Here is a 17,595-nt window from a genome sequence, read left to right as displayed (position 1 = left end):
GCATTCAATGAAAATTGCACAAAAATGAGTAAAATTGTCATCTTTTACCTGAAATGTCACTTTAATTTACCAATTTATCAACTTTATACACTTCTTTAAATGGAAAAGGTTAACTCTTTTTAATAACCAACACTAATGGGTTTTGTTTTCATGTTTCAAGCTTAATTAAGCTACTTGATATTCATCTCATCTCATGATGATGATAAATGAAAGTGTAAGATACAAAAAAAGGTTAAAAGGTTGAAACGAGATGAAAAGAGATGAAAACTCTTATGAGATTTGAAAAGAATTATCGAGTTGAGAGAAAAAAAAGTCGAGGTAAAAAAGTGTTGAACTGTTCATCGTTTAACTGATTGTCTTAGGTATCAGTTTCACTTGAAAACAATGCATTAACTGTTTAAAAAAAAGGTTTACTCTGGGATTTACACTTCAATATGATCAACTTAAAGTAACTTCAATTTTTGAGCAACTTTTTTTTCGTTAATTTAAGTTTATCAACAAGGTGATGATGAAGCTTAAATTGATCTTAACTACGCTCAATTGATTCGAGTCGAAATAATCGGAAAAGTTTGAAAGATTAAACAGAAAATTGATCAAACCTTTCGAGTTTAGTGATGCTCAACACTCAGGTTTACATGGAAAGTTAATGATCCCTGAATGTGAAGACAATGAAACTGATGAACGAAAATCTATGCAAAAGCGAAGGAATTGGGAAGCGAGAGAAGCTTAATGTAATAAACAAGCTTCATTAGAACTCACAAATGTCAGTTCACTGAGAAAATCGGTTAAAAATCGTGTGAGTACAAAAAGTAATCTTGCAAATCGATGATAATTTTTGATCAGCACCAATATTATTTGATATATTGAGCATATTCGTGATAATCTTATATGCTTGTAACTAAAGCTTCTGATATTAACGTCAAACGTCTAGATTTTAGCTTTATGTCTAATTAGACTTATAATTAAGTCTTATGTCTAATAAAATCGAGGATTAAATGTAAAATCCAGACTGTGAAACTAGCTTTTAAGCTAAAGTCTAATGCAGTTACCATTTGTCTAGACTTGAACTTGGTTAATAAACTCGTTTTTTCAAGATCATTTTGATTTTGTTCATTTCCATCTTTCATTATATCCCATAGTCGAAAGTAAATCGACTTTTTGAATAAAACAATGAAGACTATTCATATAAAGGTCATTGTGTGGAGCGCACCAAGGGATTCCAGAAAATGCGCCACAATTTGGTTGATTTTATCAAATTACAGTCAAAATTTTTTGGCTTTTTATTTCAAATCAGACTTCAAAGCTAGGCTTTTAGCCGTAATCTAAAAAGCTAAAAGTCTAATATTTTTGTTTGAAGTCTAAATACAATTTTGAATCCAATCTAATGTCTACTTATTTAGGCCTGAAATCTAGAAGCTTTGAAGCTCTACTTGGGACAATGTTGGCTAATAATGGTTAGTTAAATGAGAATGATTATGATTGCGAGTGTCGATGTGAAATTGGCTATTAAATCAATTCAGATAATCTTCATAAGGTTCATTCTGTTCATTCAATTGCGACTCAGTAGCAACATCATTTATTCATTATTAAATGTTTCATTCTTAACCTGTGATCATTTCAATCTTAATCAACATTTAACTACGTCAATCAAAATCATTCCACTTCTCAATTGATCCAAGCAGATTATGATAAATGATCATTTAAAGCGACTAAAGCTTCCGATTGATGACATTAAAAATCAAAATATCAAATCATATGATTTCTTGGATAATCTCTATTGTCTTACCAAAGGCAACAATTGAAATTGAATCCAGAAAAGGTTACCAAGAATCAATTTGATTTCAATTTTTGCCCAATTTCGGAAGAAATCATTCGATTGCGATTATTGAACTCACTTTTCATAAATTGATCAAGATTATGGCACAAAATTTTGCTTTTACCTGATTTTGTGGAAAATTTTCATTTTACCAGAAAAAAAAGCCGCAAACATTGGACAACAAATAATGATGAAAACTAATGATTAGATTACCTAAAATCTGGTAAAAGGATTTACCAGTTTTAAGATTATCAATTAATCCAGTTTTGCTATTGATGTTAACCAACAAGAAAAGATTTGCTTGCTTTTCTCACCGAGAAATCAAAACATTGCAAACAAAAGGTAAACACAACATTGTGATTAAAACTGTTGCTTTAACCAAATCAGTGCTTCTTGTTAGTTAATTGTGGTAGCTTAAGACAAAAGACATGATAAGATAATTGGTATTAATAACGATTAAGAAACAGATAATTGTAATTGACTGTAGACAAATAGTGAAAGATAAATTTTTCTGGTTCAAGTATAAATTGTGAGAATCAATTGTTTATCCAGTTTCTTTCACTTTTACTGCCACTTGAATTGGTTAACTTGGTCATCCTTTGATTCACAATTAAACTAATATATAATATTAACATTGTCAGTTGATTACAATTAATTATCTTGAAAGAAATAGTCATTTTAAATTTGTTTTTGCTTTTGCTTTATTTTTGTCACTTTAAACAATTCTTAAAGAAAAGGACTGAAAAATTTTCTGGTTCAAGTCTTGAGTCCCTTTTAACCTTTTCTGGTCTTGTTTACATGTTTACTCGTTAATTTAATCCAATTGAGTTGATTAAAAATGAGAATTAATTTAATTTCGTTGTGTGATTACACACAGTTGAGTATTTTATTAGTAATACTGGCAAATGTTACTCCAAGTTCAACATCTTCACCTTCATCGCCCTCCTTTCACCATCGAGAAATGTCACCTCCATCTTCATCATTACCTTCACCTTCACCAGTTTTAGATGAAACAATTGAATCAACCATTTTAGAATCATCAATGAATCGAAAAGTTCGAGATGAAATAAGAATTGATTCAAATATAAATCAAGCTTTGTACAATCGCCAACAAATCAACCAAAGCAAGGTAAATATCCAAAAGGAACAATTTAATTTCTGGTTTTTTTTCTCAATTTCATTCTCTTCTCATTTTAGACTGAAAATATTGGTAAAATTAAATTTCTCATGGAAGTTGGTAAATTGAAGCAAATTGAACGAACTGGTTGGGTTTTGAATAAGATTCATTCACCTGAACGAATTGCTGGTCACATGTACAGAATGGCGATAATACCTTTACTGGTCTTGTCGGAAGACAACAACAACTCAACCAAAGTGGACCTGAACAAGGTAATGCAACTGTCTCTGGTCCATGATATTGCTGAATGTATTGTTGGTGATTTCACTCCATATGATGATATTTCAGTAGAGGAGAAGCATCGGCTTGAAGAAAATGCTGTTCACTATTTAAGTAAGTTAACACATTAACTCTTTAACAATCAAGTTCAATCAAGGTGAAAGATTTAATGAACAAAATCTATTTGAAATTAGCTATTTTCCTATTACCATAACAATTGAATGGCTAAGTTGTATTTACATTATAAAAAACGATGATGATTTGGGTTAATCTCAATTTGGGTTCACCTGGCAATTGACTTTATCCATTAATGTTAATGTCTAATGAAAGCCTTTCAATTATCATCTAATTCAGATTAACTCCTTTAAACCTTTGCTGTTGATTTACAAAAATGTTGCCTTTTCGATGAATGATAATTGTTTGGTTTGATTGGTTAACTTGCTTAATCATCTTGACTTTCAATGTATACTCATAATTATCGTTATCCTGGTTTCATTGACTTTTGATTTACCTTTTGTTTCATTGGTTACAGTTTAAACATTTTCAAATGATTAGTGAATCTAATTAGCAATTGAGATTGATTTATGGATAAGGTTTACCCTTGAATTTAATCTTGATTAAGTTGATGCTTTTTGCTTCTCTGGTTAAATCCTTTTGAAAATTTGATTCAATTTCTGTTCTCTCTTTCTCCATGAATTGGGTTTAATTTGATATTGAGAGAGACTAACTGTTGAAATAATTTGATAATGATTATGATGCTTGAGCTAATTGATTTGATAATGTTAATTAAGAGGATACTTGATGATAACTTTACTCTGTATATCTCATTGAAACTGTAAGTCAATATTCATTTTTTTGGTTCCTTTTTTATTGCTTGGAATTGAACTTGATTACTTTTGAATTTGATCACTCACAGCAATCTTAACATGATTTAACTGGATTTGATGCTTTTATTTCAGGTTCATTGTTACCATCAAAAGTAGCTAAAAATTTTCTCACCTTGTATTCCGAGTATGAAGATCAGTTGACTCCTGAGGCACAATTGACTAAGGAATTGGATAGGTTTGATATGGTCCTTCAGGCATTTGAATATGAAAAAAGGGAATATAAAAGGAATGGTATCTTACCTGGTTTGGGTGAATTTTTTGACTTTGAAAGGATTTTATCTTATATTCGTAATCAAGAGCTCAAAGAAATGGTTGGTCAATTGTTGCACATGAGATCTGAGTTTTTGGCCAACGCTTGTATTCAGAGTTGCAACCAAGATGGAAGTCCCCCGAAAGCAAAGCCAACAGCGACCAAGACGGACACTAAGAAAGAGGTTAGAAAAGATAAACGGAAAAATGTTAAAAAAAATGATGAAGATCTTTGAGTCTAATGTTGTTCAATCGTACAACGATTTAAGTTATATTTTAAAATGTATTGTCAAACTTGACTTCTAATCTCTAAGTTTTTCTTAATATAACTTTATATTAAAATAATTAAGTTTTAACAATTACTGGAAGCGTTTAAATCATTTTAGTGTGAATTGAATCAATAGGTGAATGAAGGTTTGTAAGCCTTTGAATTTGCCTCCATGTCTATGTAGACCTATGGATAGGTTGCTAAAGAAACCAAATCTGTTGAATAACAAACTGTAATATTGTGTATTATTGTGACAATTAATTGCCCAGTTATGTCATCTAATTTGCTTGATTTGAAGCTACATTTTTACACTTTGATCTTTTTCTTGTTCATGATCATGGCAAGATGTCTATTGGATAAAAAGAAATTATCCAGGAACAGATGCCGATTGAATCACTTTCAAAGCCATTTTTCGTTAGATCTTACTAAGGTATGACCGATAAAGTTTGTCACTAATTTTTTAGAATTGAATTGCGTCAGTTAGACTAGACTTACAGGCACCATTTAACCGTTGAAATAAAGGTACACTTCTCAAGCACATTTTGTGCAAAAATGAATTAATTTTGACCATAAATTGCCAAGTTATGACCTTAAATGGACAAAGGCGTCAAAATCTGATTTTAACTTTACCCAAAAACCATAAATTTTTCAACTTCATACTAGGGCTTCGAAGAATGGAAAAATGGTGCAATTTGGCCTCAAAGTTATTGAAAAAGATGTAGTTCTCTTAATATAACCCAACATAGATCAATTGAAAGGTCCAGGCCATCGCCAAAACTAAATTTCATGGACATTCGGTAAAAAAAACGGGTTGTCAAGCTTTTTTAAAAAGACTTTTTAAAAAATGACCTCGATTTCGAATATTTCGAGCAATATTTTGAAATAAAAATGCCATAAGGTCAACTTACTGTTTTCTATGAGATGCTGATGTTTTTATTTCAAAATATTGCTCGAAATATTCGAAATCGAGGTCATTTTTTAAAAAGTCTTTTTAAAAAAGCTTGACAACCCGTTTTTTTTACCGAATGTCCATGAAATTTAGTTTTGGCGATGGCCTGGACCTTTCAATTGATCTATGTTGGGTTATATCAAGAGAACTACATCTTTTTCAATAACTTTGAGGCCAAATTGCACCATTTTTCCATTCTTCGAAGCCCTAGTATGAAGTTGAAAAATTTATGGTTTTTGGGTAAAGTTAAAATCAGATTTTGACGCCTTTGTCCATTTAAGGTCATAACTTGGCAATTTATGGTCAAAATTAATTCATTTTTGCACAAAATGTGCTTGAGAAGTGTACCTTTATTTCAACGGTTAAATGGTGCCTGTAAGTCTAGTCTAACTGACGCAATTCAATTCTAAAAAATTAGTGACAAACTTTATCGGTCATACCTTATCTTCATCATCTTGTGTCTTGCCTGATGTATTAATTCAATTTATGGATTCATGGAAACGTTATTTTAATATCAATTATGAACGAAACATCTAGAATTTATTGGAAGACTTCGTTAAATTATTCAAACATACATGTATCGATACGCTTTGTTTTTGGCTGCAATCGCTTCGAACCGGGAAACAAACAACTGGATATGTTCAATTATGATGGATGATGTAAAACAAACATCAAATTGTTTTTATATAATCGACTGAAAAGGGTGCAGAGTTAATTGTACCATACCAAGCCAGGTGATTTGACTAATTATAGAAACAAATTGAGAAACAAAAGCAGCTAATTCTTATTTTACACTCCTTTCAATTCGTTCCTCTTCTCACTACTCCAGTTCTCTCCTTAAGATGAATCAATAATCTTAAAATGTATCCTGTTTTGTAATTGCAGCTGTGAAAGTATCATTTACGAATTTTCAATACAAAAGAATCTTGTCAGTTATTGATCTTGATCTCTTAATATTTGGAACCAAATGCCATATATCCAGCATGGATAAAATTTTGACTCTTTGTGCCATTCTCGTTTTACTTAATCCACTTTTTATCTCTGGTAAGCTTGAAACACGTTTTTTTTCTTGATTCAGTTACAAGAGTTGACAGCTTTTGTTGGCATCTAACGAGAATAAACCTGATTACTCAAATTAAGATTATTTCGAAGTCATTTTTCATAAAAATTGAAGCTATTTGGATCAATTAGTTTTGTATCCAATTGTTTCATTTCCCTCTTGTAAAGATACTTTGATTGACTTCCTCGACTCAATATCGAGGAAATCAACCTGTCTTTTCTTCTCATTATTCAATTTGACTAATCTTTCTTTCTTTTATTTTTTATTCTAGTTTCGTGTGAATATTGTGAAAATATCTTGTGCAAAAATAATAACGACGATTATTGCGTTCGCGCTTGCAGTGAATATGGGTGTGATTATGAAGGAGCAAAGTGCATTGAACATGCCAAATATAGTTTTAAATTTTCCTTTGTTGATCGAGCTGGTTTTTGTATGTGTAGGCCAACTATAGCATCTGGTTCATATATGCTGCAAAGTATGTTGAGGGGATATCATTGACCGCCGATTTCCAATTGATTTTGTGTGCAGAATCACTAACGGGAAAAGATGGCCAAGGAACGAGATGACACCGAGACGAGAACCAACAAAATTACAAGACTTTTCAATTTTTTCAACAGGTTAACAAAGTAGACTTTGATTTGTTCTTCAAAACGCTTGTTCATTCATGATATATTGTTACCATGCTAATTAAAACTGGCTGATCTGGAGAAGGAAGCTATGAATAAATAATTGTTGATGTATTATCAATTAATCTTGTCAGTCGGTGAATTGGTGAGTCTGTTGGATTGTTAAGGGAAGCGATTGGTTTCAAATCATTTTAATCCAAGTTTTTGAATTAATTGTGATTCAACTCTCGGCTAACTAACTACTAATTGCAAATTATAAATCGTTCCTAGTCTTTGATTGTTGTGATTCGGTTATTCCATTATTTCGACAGTCCTTTTGATTATAATCCGGTCATTATTATTAAAAGTATTAACACTCAAAGGAAATCATGGCAACTGCTTGGGAAATGAGTGACGAGGATTTTGTTAAAATAAAATCAATTCGAGACATTTTCGATAAAGAGTACCATGAAAATAGTGACTTATATGAAAAAGAAGATTATTCCCGAGTAATGGAGAACGATTATCTAGTTTGGAGATTCTTGGATGATAAAGATGGGCGACTAGAGGATGCTACAAAGATGTTGGTTCGTTCAATGAGATGGAGAAAGCAAGTAGGTGTTAATTCAATCAAAGAAACTGATTTTCCCCGGGAGTTTTTCCGTATTGGTGCCAATCACATGTACGTTAAAGACAAGAAAGGCATGATTACCTATTATTCTCGTTTATGTGTCCCACCGGTGCCAAAAGAGTTTATGCCCCTTATGACACGCCTTTGTATATTTGGTCTTGAGATGATTGATCGAATTGCTTTATCAACAAGAATGAAATTTGGTTTAATTTATGATTGTCGTAATCCTGCAGTCACAGCCATGGATATGTCGTCTTTAAGAGAAACCATGTCTTTCATTCAAGGCAATTATCCTAGTTCTGTTGGCTATATGGCTTATTATGAGATGCCAGTGGTCCTTAAGGCGGTTTACAAAATGGTCAGAACCTTTACACCTCCAAAACTCCGTGAATTGGTAATCTTTGTCAACCGTAATAATATTGATGATCATATTGGATTGGAAAATGTTCCTGAATATATGGGTGGAACATGTGACGTTCCTTATTATGCTGATATGGATCATTGCCCATCATTGGAGGAAGTTGCAACCAAAGAAGGAATCAATCATGAAGCAGTGGATGAATTTTATCACATTTATGCACAATATTTGGACGAATATCAAAGGAAAAGAGATGAAAGGGAAAAGGCTGCTGCTGATGAGATCAATAATCCGGAATCTGTTTCAACATATCTTTGAGATTTATAGGCATTCCTCCTGAAAGTTTACTTTTCTGCTTACGGTATCCAAATTGATTGATGATTATACAAATAGTTGTTCCATCTAATACAAATTCGGCTTCGCTTCGCTCATTTTTATAAAAGACAGATTAGCTTTATCAATATTCAGTCTTCTCTAGAAAATAAAGACAAATGAATGGGTGAAATGAATTTAGAAATTTTGCTTTTTCAATTTTTCAAGGGTGAACAAGATATATTGCGCGAAAAACAAAAACCTCTGAAATAAAAAATTATTGGCTTCAAAAGTTTATTAGCTGTAAGAAGATAATAACATGTTCAGATATAGTGAACTTTGAATGGGGCTAATCTAGTATTTTCGCTTTGAGGAATGAGAAATTTGATCCTTCAGATAGTTATATATTTTGTTTTTCTCAATTGGTATTAAATCAGGAGTTCCTTAACAAAAGATTCTGGGAAAGTGAAAAGATAATTCTAGAGCTAAAGATTGTTCAGTTGGATTAAAATTTAGAGTTGTCCACAGTTTGAAATTGTGACCTTAGTCTTAGGTTTGCCACTTTGAGTACCAAAACCCTCGATTTTTTTGACAACATCCATTCCTTCGGTAACACTGCCAAAAACGACGTGTTTACCATCAAGCCATGCAGTTTTAACAGTAGTGATAAAAAATTGGGATCCATTAGTGCCTGGTCCGGCATTGGCCATTGAAAGGATACCTGGTCCAGTGTGTTTGAGTGTGAAATTTTCGTCAGGGAATTTTTCTCCGTAAATTGATTTACCACCAGTTCCATTGTGGTTGGTAAAGTCACCGCCTTGAAGCATGAAATTAGGAATTACTCTGTGGAAGATTGATCCCTTGTAACCAAAGCCCTTTTCTCCTGTGCACAAAGCACGGAAATTTTCAGCCGTTTTTGGAACGACATCAGGTCGTAACTGTAGAGAGAAAGGTGAAAATCAAAATGTAATTAAATTTAAATCGCAATAATGACATGACATTATAAAATAAGTCGAAAATTACAAAATTAACAACTAAAAGACACTTGAGCAAACAAAGAGAGAACCTAAATTCCTCAGGTAAACCTCCCCATCCCTTTGTGTCCTTACAAAGGAAAATTAAAATGGGTAAATGTATGGCATGCGTGAAAGCATGGTCAAAGAAATATTTGATTCGTTGAAAAAAGGAAATTGATAAAGGTAATAATTAACGACACTTACCTCGATTACAATCCTGCCAATATCTTTACCCTCGGCGGAGACATCGAAGAAAACACGTGGATTCGACATTTTGTTGTCTGAATTAGATGAAAAATGGACACAAGATTGAATTAATGGACGCAAAGTTGTTGGTAAAGTGGATCTGAAACTCAACGAAACCTGATTGTTATAAGAATTGTTAGCTACAAAACTAACCAATCGACGTGCAAATATTCCAGACATTCCCAACCTTTTCTCTCTCTCTTTTTCTCGCCTTTTTTTTACTAGTCTACTTACTTTTTTCCCCCTTTTAAGTTGAAGGTAGGAAAGTTACAAGGTGAGCAATGATGATAAGGGAAAGGGAGTGAAGATAAGGAAGATTGAAAGTGATTGGAAGATAGAGAGACAAGGCAAGTTTAATGGCAAGGAAGATAATCAACTTTTACATCGGAAAAAACATGAGGCGCCATCATCAAATTGTCTAGTAAATTATTCCTAAATTTTGCGTAACTGCTACCATCTAGTATTTAAATATTAAAGTTTGAATTGGTTTCTTTTTGAATGACATAATAAATGAAAATTGTTTACTTTTTGCATAAATTGCAACAATTCCCCTTCTCAATCAGGGTAATTCACGCTTGTATGCAACCTGTAGTCTTTTATGAGATAATTCAGCCGTTCAATAGGTTCACTATTGAACAACTTTCATTAAGAAGCTTTCAACTCCTTCCAAAATAAAGGGGAAGCTGTCAATTCCCCGAATTTAAATTTAACATCTGAGTGAGAAACCTGAAATTTATTAATCTTTTAAACCAGTTTATCAGCCTTCAAGACACATCAACACAACATTCACATCATAACCCACATACACTCATCTCAGCAACATCTACAGTGCGTACTTAATTTTTCAACTTTATCAACCTCAATCTTTTTTTCGGTGCTTTTGTTTATCTGTGTGTTCATCACCAATCAATATGGCAAATAATTTGTTGTTATTTTCCAATAGAGTTGCTATAGTTACTGGGGCTGGTGGAGGTAAGTTCCTAATCAATCATTTGTTATGATTGAGCAAAACTTAGATTATCAATGTTTACATGCAAGTCAATAAACATTATGTCATCCTGAATCTCATTTATTTGTTTTAGGCTTAGGTAGAGAGTATGCCTTATTATTAGCTTCAAGAGGAGCCTCTGTTGTGGTGAATGATCTTGGAGGTTCTAGAGATGGACAAGGAAGTGATAAACGAGCTGCAGATATTGTAGTCGCTGAGATTCGCAATCAGGGTGGAAAAGCGGTCGCTAATTATGGTAAGTGGTGAATCCATATTTTATTTTTATCAATTCATCTATATCCATTGAATTGAAAAGTGTCACATGAAAGTAAATTAACGAATTTTCTTTTTTTCTTAGACTCCGTCGAAAATGGAGAATCAATTGTCAAAACCGCCATTGATAACTTCGGTAGAATCGGTAAGCTATTGATAATCAATTATAGACTCAATATTTTTTGTGTAAATTCAGATTCTAATTTTATTTTTCATCTCTCATAGATATCGTTGTTAACAATGCTGGCATTCTTCGAGATAGATCATTCAAAAAGCTCAGTGACCAAGATTGGTATTCAGTCATTAAAGTTCATCTAGATGGTGCACGAAAAGTAACGCAAGCAGCTTGGCCTTACTTATTACAGCAAAGCTATGGAAGGTTAGTCCATATTTTCACTGACTTTAACTCCTTCATGTTTAAGAAACTTAGAATACACCTTTCTTCAATGTAGCACTGGAAGTAGAGTTTTATCTAGAAAATTTTGTATTCAAAATGATTGATCCAGCCTAACTTGCTTGTTAAAAAGAGTTTATTGTTATTACCTTAATGAAATTGCATTCTTTCGTTACTATTACAGTAATGTGTATAATGTCAATTTAAGCTATTCCAATTTTCCTTATATCTTCAGTTGTATGCAGTTTTCCCGCACACAATTTTCGTCGCTATTTCCTTGTTCGATCAAATTTTAGAAGGTCATCATTTTACTTATGAGTTTATTGGTGAAGTCTGTTTCCTGATGTAGGGTTATTTGACCTGATCATGCACTATTTCATTTTCTACGAAAAACAAAAGCTCCGATATATTAGATTCTGAATTACTTTTTCTTGTCTCACCATCGATCATAATAATTTCAATTTATCCTCATATTTAATCTACATCATTACCTAATGTTACTTAATAAGTACTCATCATGATGTCCCCTAAAAGCCTGTTTCATGAAAACAAGTTCAAAAATATACAGTCAAACGTTTTTTAAAATGACAAAATTGGTCCATAAAACAATGCATTGCATGTTATCTTTCTTTTCTTCTTTCTCTGAAAACTCGAAAAGACATAAGAAGAAGGGAAAGATTAACAGTTCAATTCAAGAAAACAATAGATGAGTAGTTTCGTCGCCCAAGATAGACCTGACTGAATTAATAAGTTACGGAAGAAAGAACTTAACCATCAAATAATAGTTTACTAGTTAAATCAATCAATTGAAAGAACAGGCAATGAGCGAGTTTTCTTCCATTAACTGTCACGTTAAATGACTCTTACTATGATTCAGTACATTTATGTATTGAAGCTCTTAATTTCTCAATTTGCAATACTTTATAAAACGCACAAAATGAAACAAAGTGATTAGTTTGGAAAATATTGAAATTCTAAATCAAGTAGTTTAACTCCTTTTGTTCATCCAATATTCTGAATCTTATGTATTTGAAGATCAGATTCACTTTTTGCTTGACTAACTTCCAGATTAATTCAATTTCGATGACATAAACAGTAACATCTAATCATTTTTTTCCTCTTTCCTAACTTAGGATTATCATGACCTCATCAAATGCAGGACTTTTTGGCAATTTTGGACAAACAGCTTACTCTTCTGGTAAGTTTTGCGCAATCTTCATGAATAATCTTCGATGAATTTTTCAGTTCACTCATAAATATTTATTTAATTTATTTGCAGCCAAAAATGCTTTAATTGGTTTTGCTAAGACTCTTGCCATCGAAGGAGCCAAATATAATATCCATTGTAATGCGATCGTTCCTGTTGCCGGATCTCGATTAACCGAAGATGTTCTTCCAGCTGATCTCTTTGGACAATTCAAACCCCAATATGTTGCTCCAACATTAGCTTGGCTTTGCCATGAATCATGTCCAGAATCAGGGTCAGTTATTGAAACTGCTGGAGGATGGGTCGGTAAATATGCTTACCTGCGAACCCGCGGAAAAGTTTTTAATCCACCCGAAACGATGTCTCCTGAAGCAATCCGGGATAATTGGTCTGAAATCACTGATACATCTGTTGGTTCTTATCCCGAATCTATCACCGGTGAGCTCTTTTAAGATGATTGGCTAATGAAAGAACAATTAATCATTTGGTCTTTTTATTATTACAGAACAAATTTCAGAACTTGTTTCCAGCATCAGAGGAGAATCAACATCCACAGTTCGAATGAATAAGGCTCCTGAAAATGGCAATTTGTTTCAGTATGACGCAGATAAATTAATTTTATATGCACTTGGAGGTATTTATTAATGAAATAATTTGTTATAAGTGTAATTACTGGTATATTAACTTGAGTATGTTCTTAATTGTATTTTCTCATAGTTGGAGTAAATGTCAATGAACCTTACCATCTACGTTATTTATATGAAAGTGATCCAGATTTTACTGCGTTTCCAACCTTTGGTGTTATCCCAGGATTACACGGACTTATGATGACAGATCTTTTATCTCAAGCTGCTCAGAAATATGGCTTCACGATTGATCCAACTCGTTTACTCCACGGTGAACAGTTTTTAGAAATTAAGAATCAAATTCAAGTAGAGGCAAAGTTGCGCTCTGAGGCTCGTATTGTTGATGTTCTTGACAAAGGATCTGGAGCTTTGATAATTGCTGATGTTGATTCTTATGATAGTGAAGGGAAGCACATTTTTTCCAATCAATTTTCACTATTCATTGTTGGTGCAGGCAAATTTGGTGGACAGCGATCAAGTGATAATCCAAAAATCAAATCAGTTGTATCATCTCCTAGTCGACCAGCTGATGCAATTGTAACAGAGAAAACCTCAATCGATCAAGTAGGATGACCTTTTTATTTTCATTTATATTTAATATCTATTATAAGAAATTAATTTAACTTTATTTCCTCAGGCTGCATTATACCGTCTTTCTGGAGACAAAAATCCTCTTCATATCGATCCAAACTTTTCTGCTGTCGCAGGATTTAACAAGCCAATACTCCATGGTTTATGTTCACTTGGTTTCGCTACTCGCCATGTATTGCGTACCTACGCTAACGGTGACCCGTCTCTTTTCAAAGCTGTCAAAGCTCGTTTTTCTGGCACAATAATTCCTGGTGAAACAATCAAAACAGAAATGTGGAAAGAAGGAAATCGAATTCATCTCCGATGCTCAAATGTTGAGACAGGAAAAAGTATTTTAGAAGGAGCATATATTGATCTTGACACAGCAAAGGTAACCATTGGAAATAAGTTATGAGATTAATAAACTAATTTGTTTTTCTCAGAATGTATAAGATCTAAAAACTGACTTCGTTAAGCGTTAATTAAGATGTATTTATCTACTGTTAATATAAAGATTAGACATTGCCATCAACCAATTTATTTAGCTCAATTCAATCATTTATTTAAGCCACAAAACTCGATTGATTTAATTAAAATATACAACTGTAGGGGATCATTATTTTTATCGTAAACATCAAAAAGTATTTTTTGCCTGATTTTATCTTCTCACGTTATTAAGTCAAAGTCAGATAATTTTGCTGAGTTGTCATCTGTTGTAACATGATTGCTTCCAAAGTTTATATTGTCGATTGTTTGGTTTAATACTTGCTATGTTATTGTGCTATCATCCTCACAGATAAATCCAAGTCATCAAATTGAGCAAAATAATGCAGAAATTCCCCTTGAAGCCTTTAAGGACGATGATGAGCTCTATCTTGTTTCGGATCCTATTTTCGAGGAAATGGGTCGTCGAATCGAAATGGCTCCTGATGTTGCATCAAAAATCAATGCAATCTATGAATTTATCATTTACAAAGATGAAAAAGAAGTCAAAAGATGGGGTAAATATAAAAGAAATACAGCGATGAAAATATAACCTAAATGAACCTAATTATGTGATTAATCATTTTATTAAATCGAAAAATGTTTTTCTCCATAATTTTATAGTTCTCGATTTGAAATCTGCTGAAAAAGGATTGTTTGCTGAAGGATCGAAAATTGTTGAACCTGACTGTATCATTCAAATTTCTGATCAAGATATGGCTGCTTTAGCAATGGGAGATTTGGATCCTGTTAAAGGTTTCATGGAAGGAACAATTAGGATTGTTGGTGATCCAAGTGTTACACAAAAACTAAATTATATCTTTAAACTAGATAGTTCAGTTTTGCACATTGAAAAAACTGCTGCAGCTGACAGAGAAAAGTTTGGTGCAGCCTTAAACTCTACCGAGAAAAATAATGCCGCAAATTTGCAAATGGCATGTAGAATCGATTCAGTATTTGAAAATTGGGCAGCTAAACGATTAAACGATTTAAAGTCTATGATTCCAACAATTAAAACTGTATACCAATGGAATATAACTAAAGATGGAAAACCAGCTTCTGTTTGGACATGCGATTTCAAGAATGGCGATGGTGCCATTCATAGAGGGTCACCAAAAACTGGTAAAGCTGATTGTATACTGACCATAGATGACGATTTTGTCTGTAAAATCTTCGAAGGAAAGGAGGACGCAATGAGGGTAATCGAATGGTTAGCTTTTGAAAAGAGAATATTTTATTAACAATTTTCTTTCCATTTTAGGCCTTTATGTCTGGTAAATTGAAAATTTCTGGTAATATTCTAGCTGCTCAAAAATTACAACAATTATGGGCTGAAGAAGCTCCAAACGTTGCTGCTACTCTATCTCAAGAGGAGAAAAAATCTGAATCTAAATCAGAAAGTTCCTCATCAGACTCTAATACGGACCCTGACATTGAAGTATGAAGGCATTTTCCTATTTAATTTAATTCCTTAAATGCTAATTAATGACCTGTATTGTATTTTTTCTAGGAAATACCAGTAACTGGATACAAATGTGATCTTATTTTTAACATTTTCAAAAACCGATGTCATGAGGAACCAGATTTTATGAAAAGACTTCGAGTTGTTTTTCAATTCAACGTATTGAGAAAAGGCAAACCTGCTTGTGTTTGGAGTATGTTTAAGAAAACTCATTTAACTGAAATTATTGATATTAATCTTATTTTTCTTTCATCTCTAAATCAGCTGCTGATAATAAAACCAAACAATTCGTACAAGTTTATAGAGATTTACCTAAGAATATAAAACCTGATTGCATTGTTACTATGGAAGACGAAGAGTTGCTCAAAGTTATGGTTGGCAAAGTTAATCCTCAAAGAGTATGTTATTAAACACTTTAAATTTAATCAGATAATTTTTGAACGATTAATATTAATAATTTATGTTTTATAGTTATTTATGCAAGGAAAGATTCGAGTGAAAGGAAACATCATGTTGCTTCAAAAACTCAATTCACTTTGGCTGGAATATCAAAAACTGGGAAAAACCCCTGAATTGCCAATCGCAATGGACATTTTGTTACTTGAACCTCTCAAAACTGGACTTAAAAGTGAATCAATATTCATTGATTTAGTACAAAGAATCGTACGATTACCTGAATTGCTCAAAGATGCTAAAGGCTTCCATAACTTTAACATCACCAAAGAAAATAAAATTGTCTCTAATTGGGGTAATTATCATTATGATCATTCAAATCCCTTTCCTTGTTTTGTTTATTTGTTATTAATTTTGATTAATCTTTCAATAATCCCTAGTGATCGATCTTACCGGTGAAATCCCAAAAATTAAGCGTGGATCAGCAACCGATGCTGTATCAACTTGGACTGTAGACGATTATGATATTGCCCGACTCGTGCTGATGAAACTTAAACTAGCTGATGTAAGTTCAAAAGATACAATTCTTAACTTTATACAATTTCTTTCATGAGATATTCTGAAATTTTTACTTTTTATCTGTTTCCAGGCACTTGCTCAAAATAAGGTCACTATTGAAGGTAACAAGGAGAAAGCATTAAAACTGGAAAAAATGTTCACAATACCGACTTCATTGAAACCTAAAATTTAAAGATCCAATTTTTATATTTTTGTATTACACTTTTATACATTGTTAATTTTGTTACCTTTATGATGTTATGAATTATTACAACTCAATTCATTCAAAATTTTTAAAAATTCAAGTTCAATAATACGAAAAGATCATCAATCATTGTTTTACACTTCAACGAAATGTTTTTATCACTCTTTGCAATAAAACATGAAGGTGTTACAAGACATTCAGCTTTTCACTATTTTTAAATATTCAAATCAAATTTATTAACATAGATTTAATCTCAATAATAAGACGAGCACAGATACAGAATTTTCTTGAGAAATCATTAATTTTATGATCATATTTATACCTAATGTTTACTTCAATACATAAAACGAATGAAATATGCGATTCCAAATTGAAAATCATCATCAATCAAAACAAGTTACAACTTCATTGCTGTGAATTGATTCAAATTGTTTGATTCAAAAAGCTTTTAACTTTTCTTATCCAAGTACATTTGAATGGTTTCCAGATAAATCAGAGTAACTATAGAAAGTCATTTTTGATTTTGATTGATTAAGCGATTTCCTGGTTTTTAGAACAAATTTTAATGATTCTTAGATTCATCAAAATTTCCATTTAACTCTAATTATCAAGTTTAACGAATTACAATTAATAACAGCTTCTC

General features: G+C 32.3%; 4 protein-coding genes across 4 annotated transcripts; 3 read left to right on the top strand and 1 right to left on the bottom strand.

Annotated features, from left to right (window-relative positions):
• The first annotated feature begins 2,381 nt into the window (after window positions 1-2,381).
• Window positions 2,382-4,710, top strand: LOC107367696 (5'-deoxynucleotidase HDDC2). Its single transcript, XM_015935438.2, has 3 exons — window positions 2,382-2,945; window positions 3,014-3,326; window positions 4,172-4,710. Exons 1-3 carry the CDS (start codon window positions 2,655-2,657, stop codon window positions 4,582-4,584), a joined length of 1,017 nt encoding a protein of 338 aa, XP_015790924.1. The 5' UTR covers window positions 2,382-2,654; the 3' UTR covers window positions 4,585-4,710.
• A 2,909-nt stretch (window positions 4,711-7,619) lies between these two features.
• On the top strand, window positions 7,620-8,736 carry LOC107364391 (motile sperm domain-containing protein 2). The gene has a single exon (XM_089270226.1). It carries the CDS (start codon window positions 7,620-7,622, stop codon window positions 8,535-8,537), a length of 918 nt encoding a protein of 305 aa, XP_089126352.1. The 3' UTR covers window positions 8,538-8,736.
• A 72-nt stretch (window positions 8,737-8,808) lies between these two features.
• Window positions 8,809-9,879, bottom strand: LOC107364408 (uncharacterized). The gene is made up of 2 exons (XM_015931747.3): window positions 9,752-9,879; window positions 8,809-9,469 (listed from the first exon to the last, which is right to left on the bottom strand). The coding sequence occupies exons 1-2, from the start codon at window positions 9,818-9,820 to the stop codon at window positions 9,044-9,046; spliced, it is 495 nt and encodes a 164-aa protein (XP_015787233.2). The 5' UTR covers window positions 9,821-9,879; the 3' UTR covers window positions 8,809-9,043.
• A 716-nt stretch (window positions 9,880-10,595) lies between these two features.
• Window positions 10,596-17,146, top strand: Mfe2 (peroxisomal Multifunctional enzyme type 2). The gene is made up of 17 exons (XM_015931718.3): window positions 10,596-10,765; window positions 10,876-11,037; window positions 11,140-11,199; window positions 11,280-11,433; window positions 12,582-12,646; window positions 12,728-13,093; window positions 13,161-13,289; window positions 13,373-13,845; window positions 13,919-14,242; window positions 14,648-14,852; window positions 14,959-15,533; window positions 15,596-15,772; window positions 15,845-15,989; window positions 16,061-16,194; window positions 16,268-16,544; window positions 16,630-16,754; window positions 16,839-17,146. Exons 1-17 carry the CDS (start codon window positions 10,705-10,707, stop codon window positions 16,938-16,940), a joined length of 3,534 nt encoding a protein of 1,177 aa, XP_015787204.2. The 5' UTR covers window positions 10,596-10,704; the 3' UTR covers window positions 16,941-17,146.
• The last annotated feature ends 449 nt before the right edge of the window (window positions 17,147-17,595 follow it).

Source organism: Tetranychus urticae, chromosome 1 (assembly GCF_039701765.1).
Source record: "Tetranychus urticae isolate SD_2017Ah chromosome 1, NJAU_TeUrti_SD_1.0, whole genome shotgun sequence".
In the NCBI taxonomy this organism is placed as follows: Eukaryota; Metazoa; Arthropoda; class Arachnida; order Trombidiformes; family Tetranychidae; genus Tetranychus; species Tetranychus urticae.
Note: the sequence above shows the minus strand (reverse complement) of the source record. Positions and strands in the feature narration are given on the sequence as shown.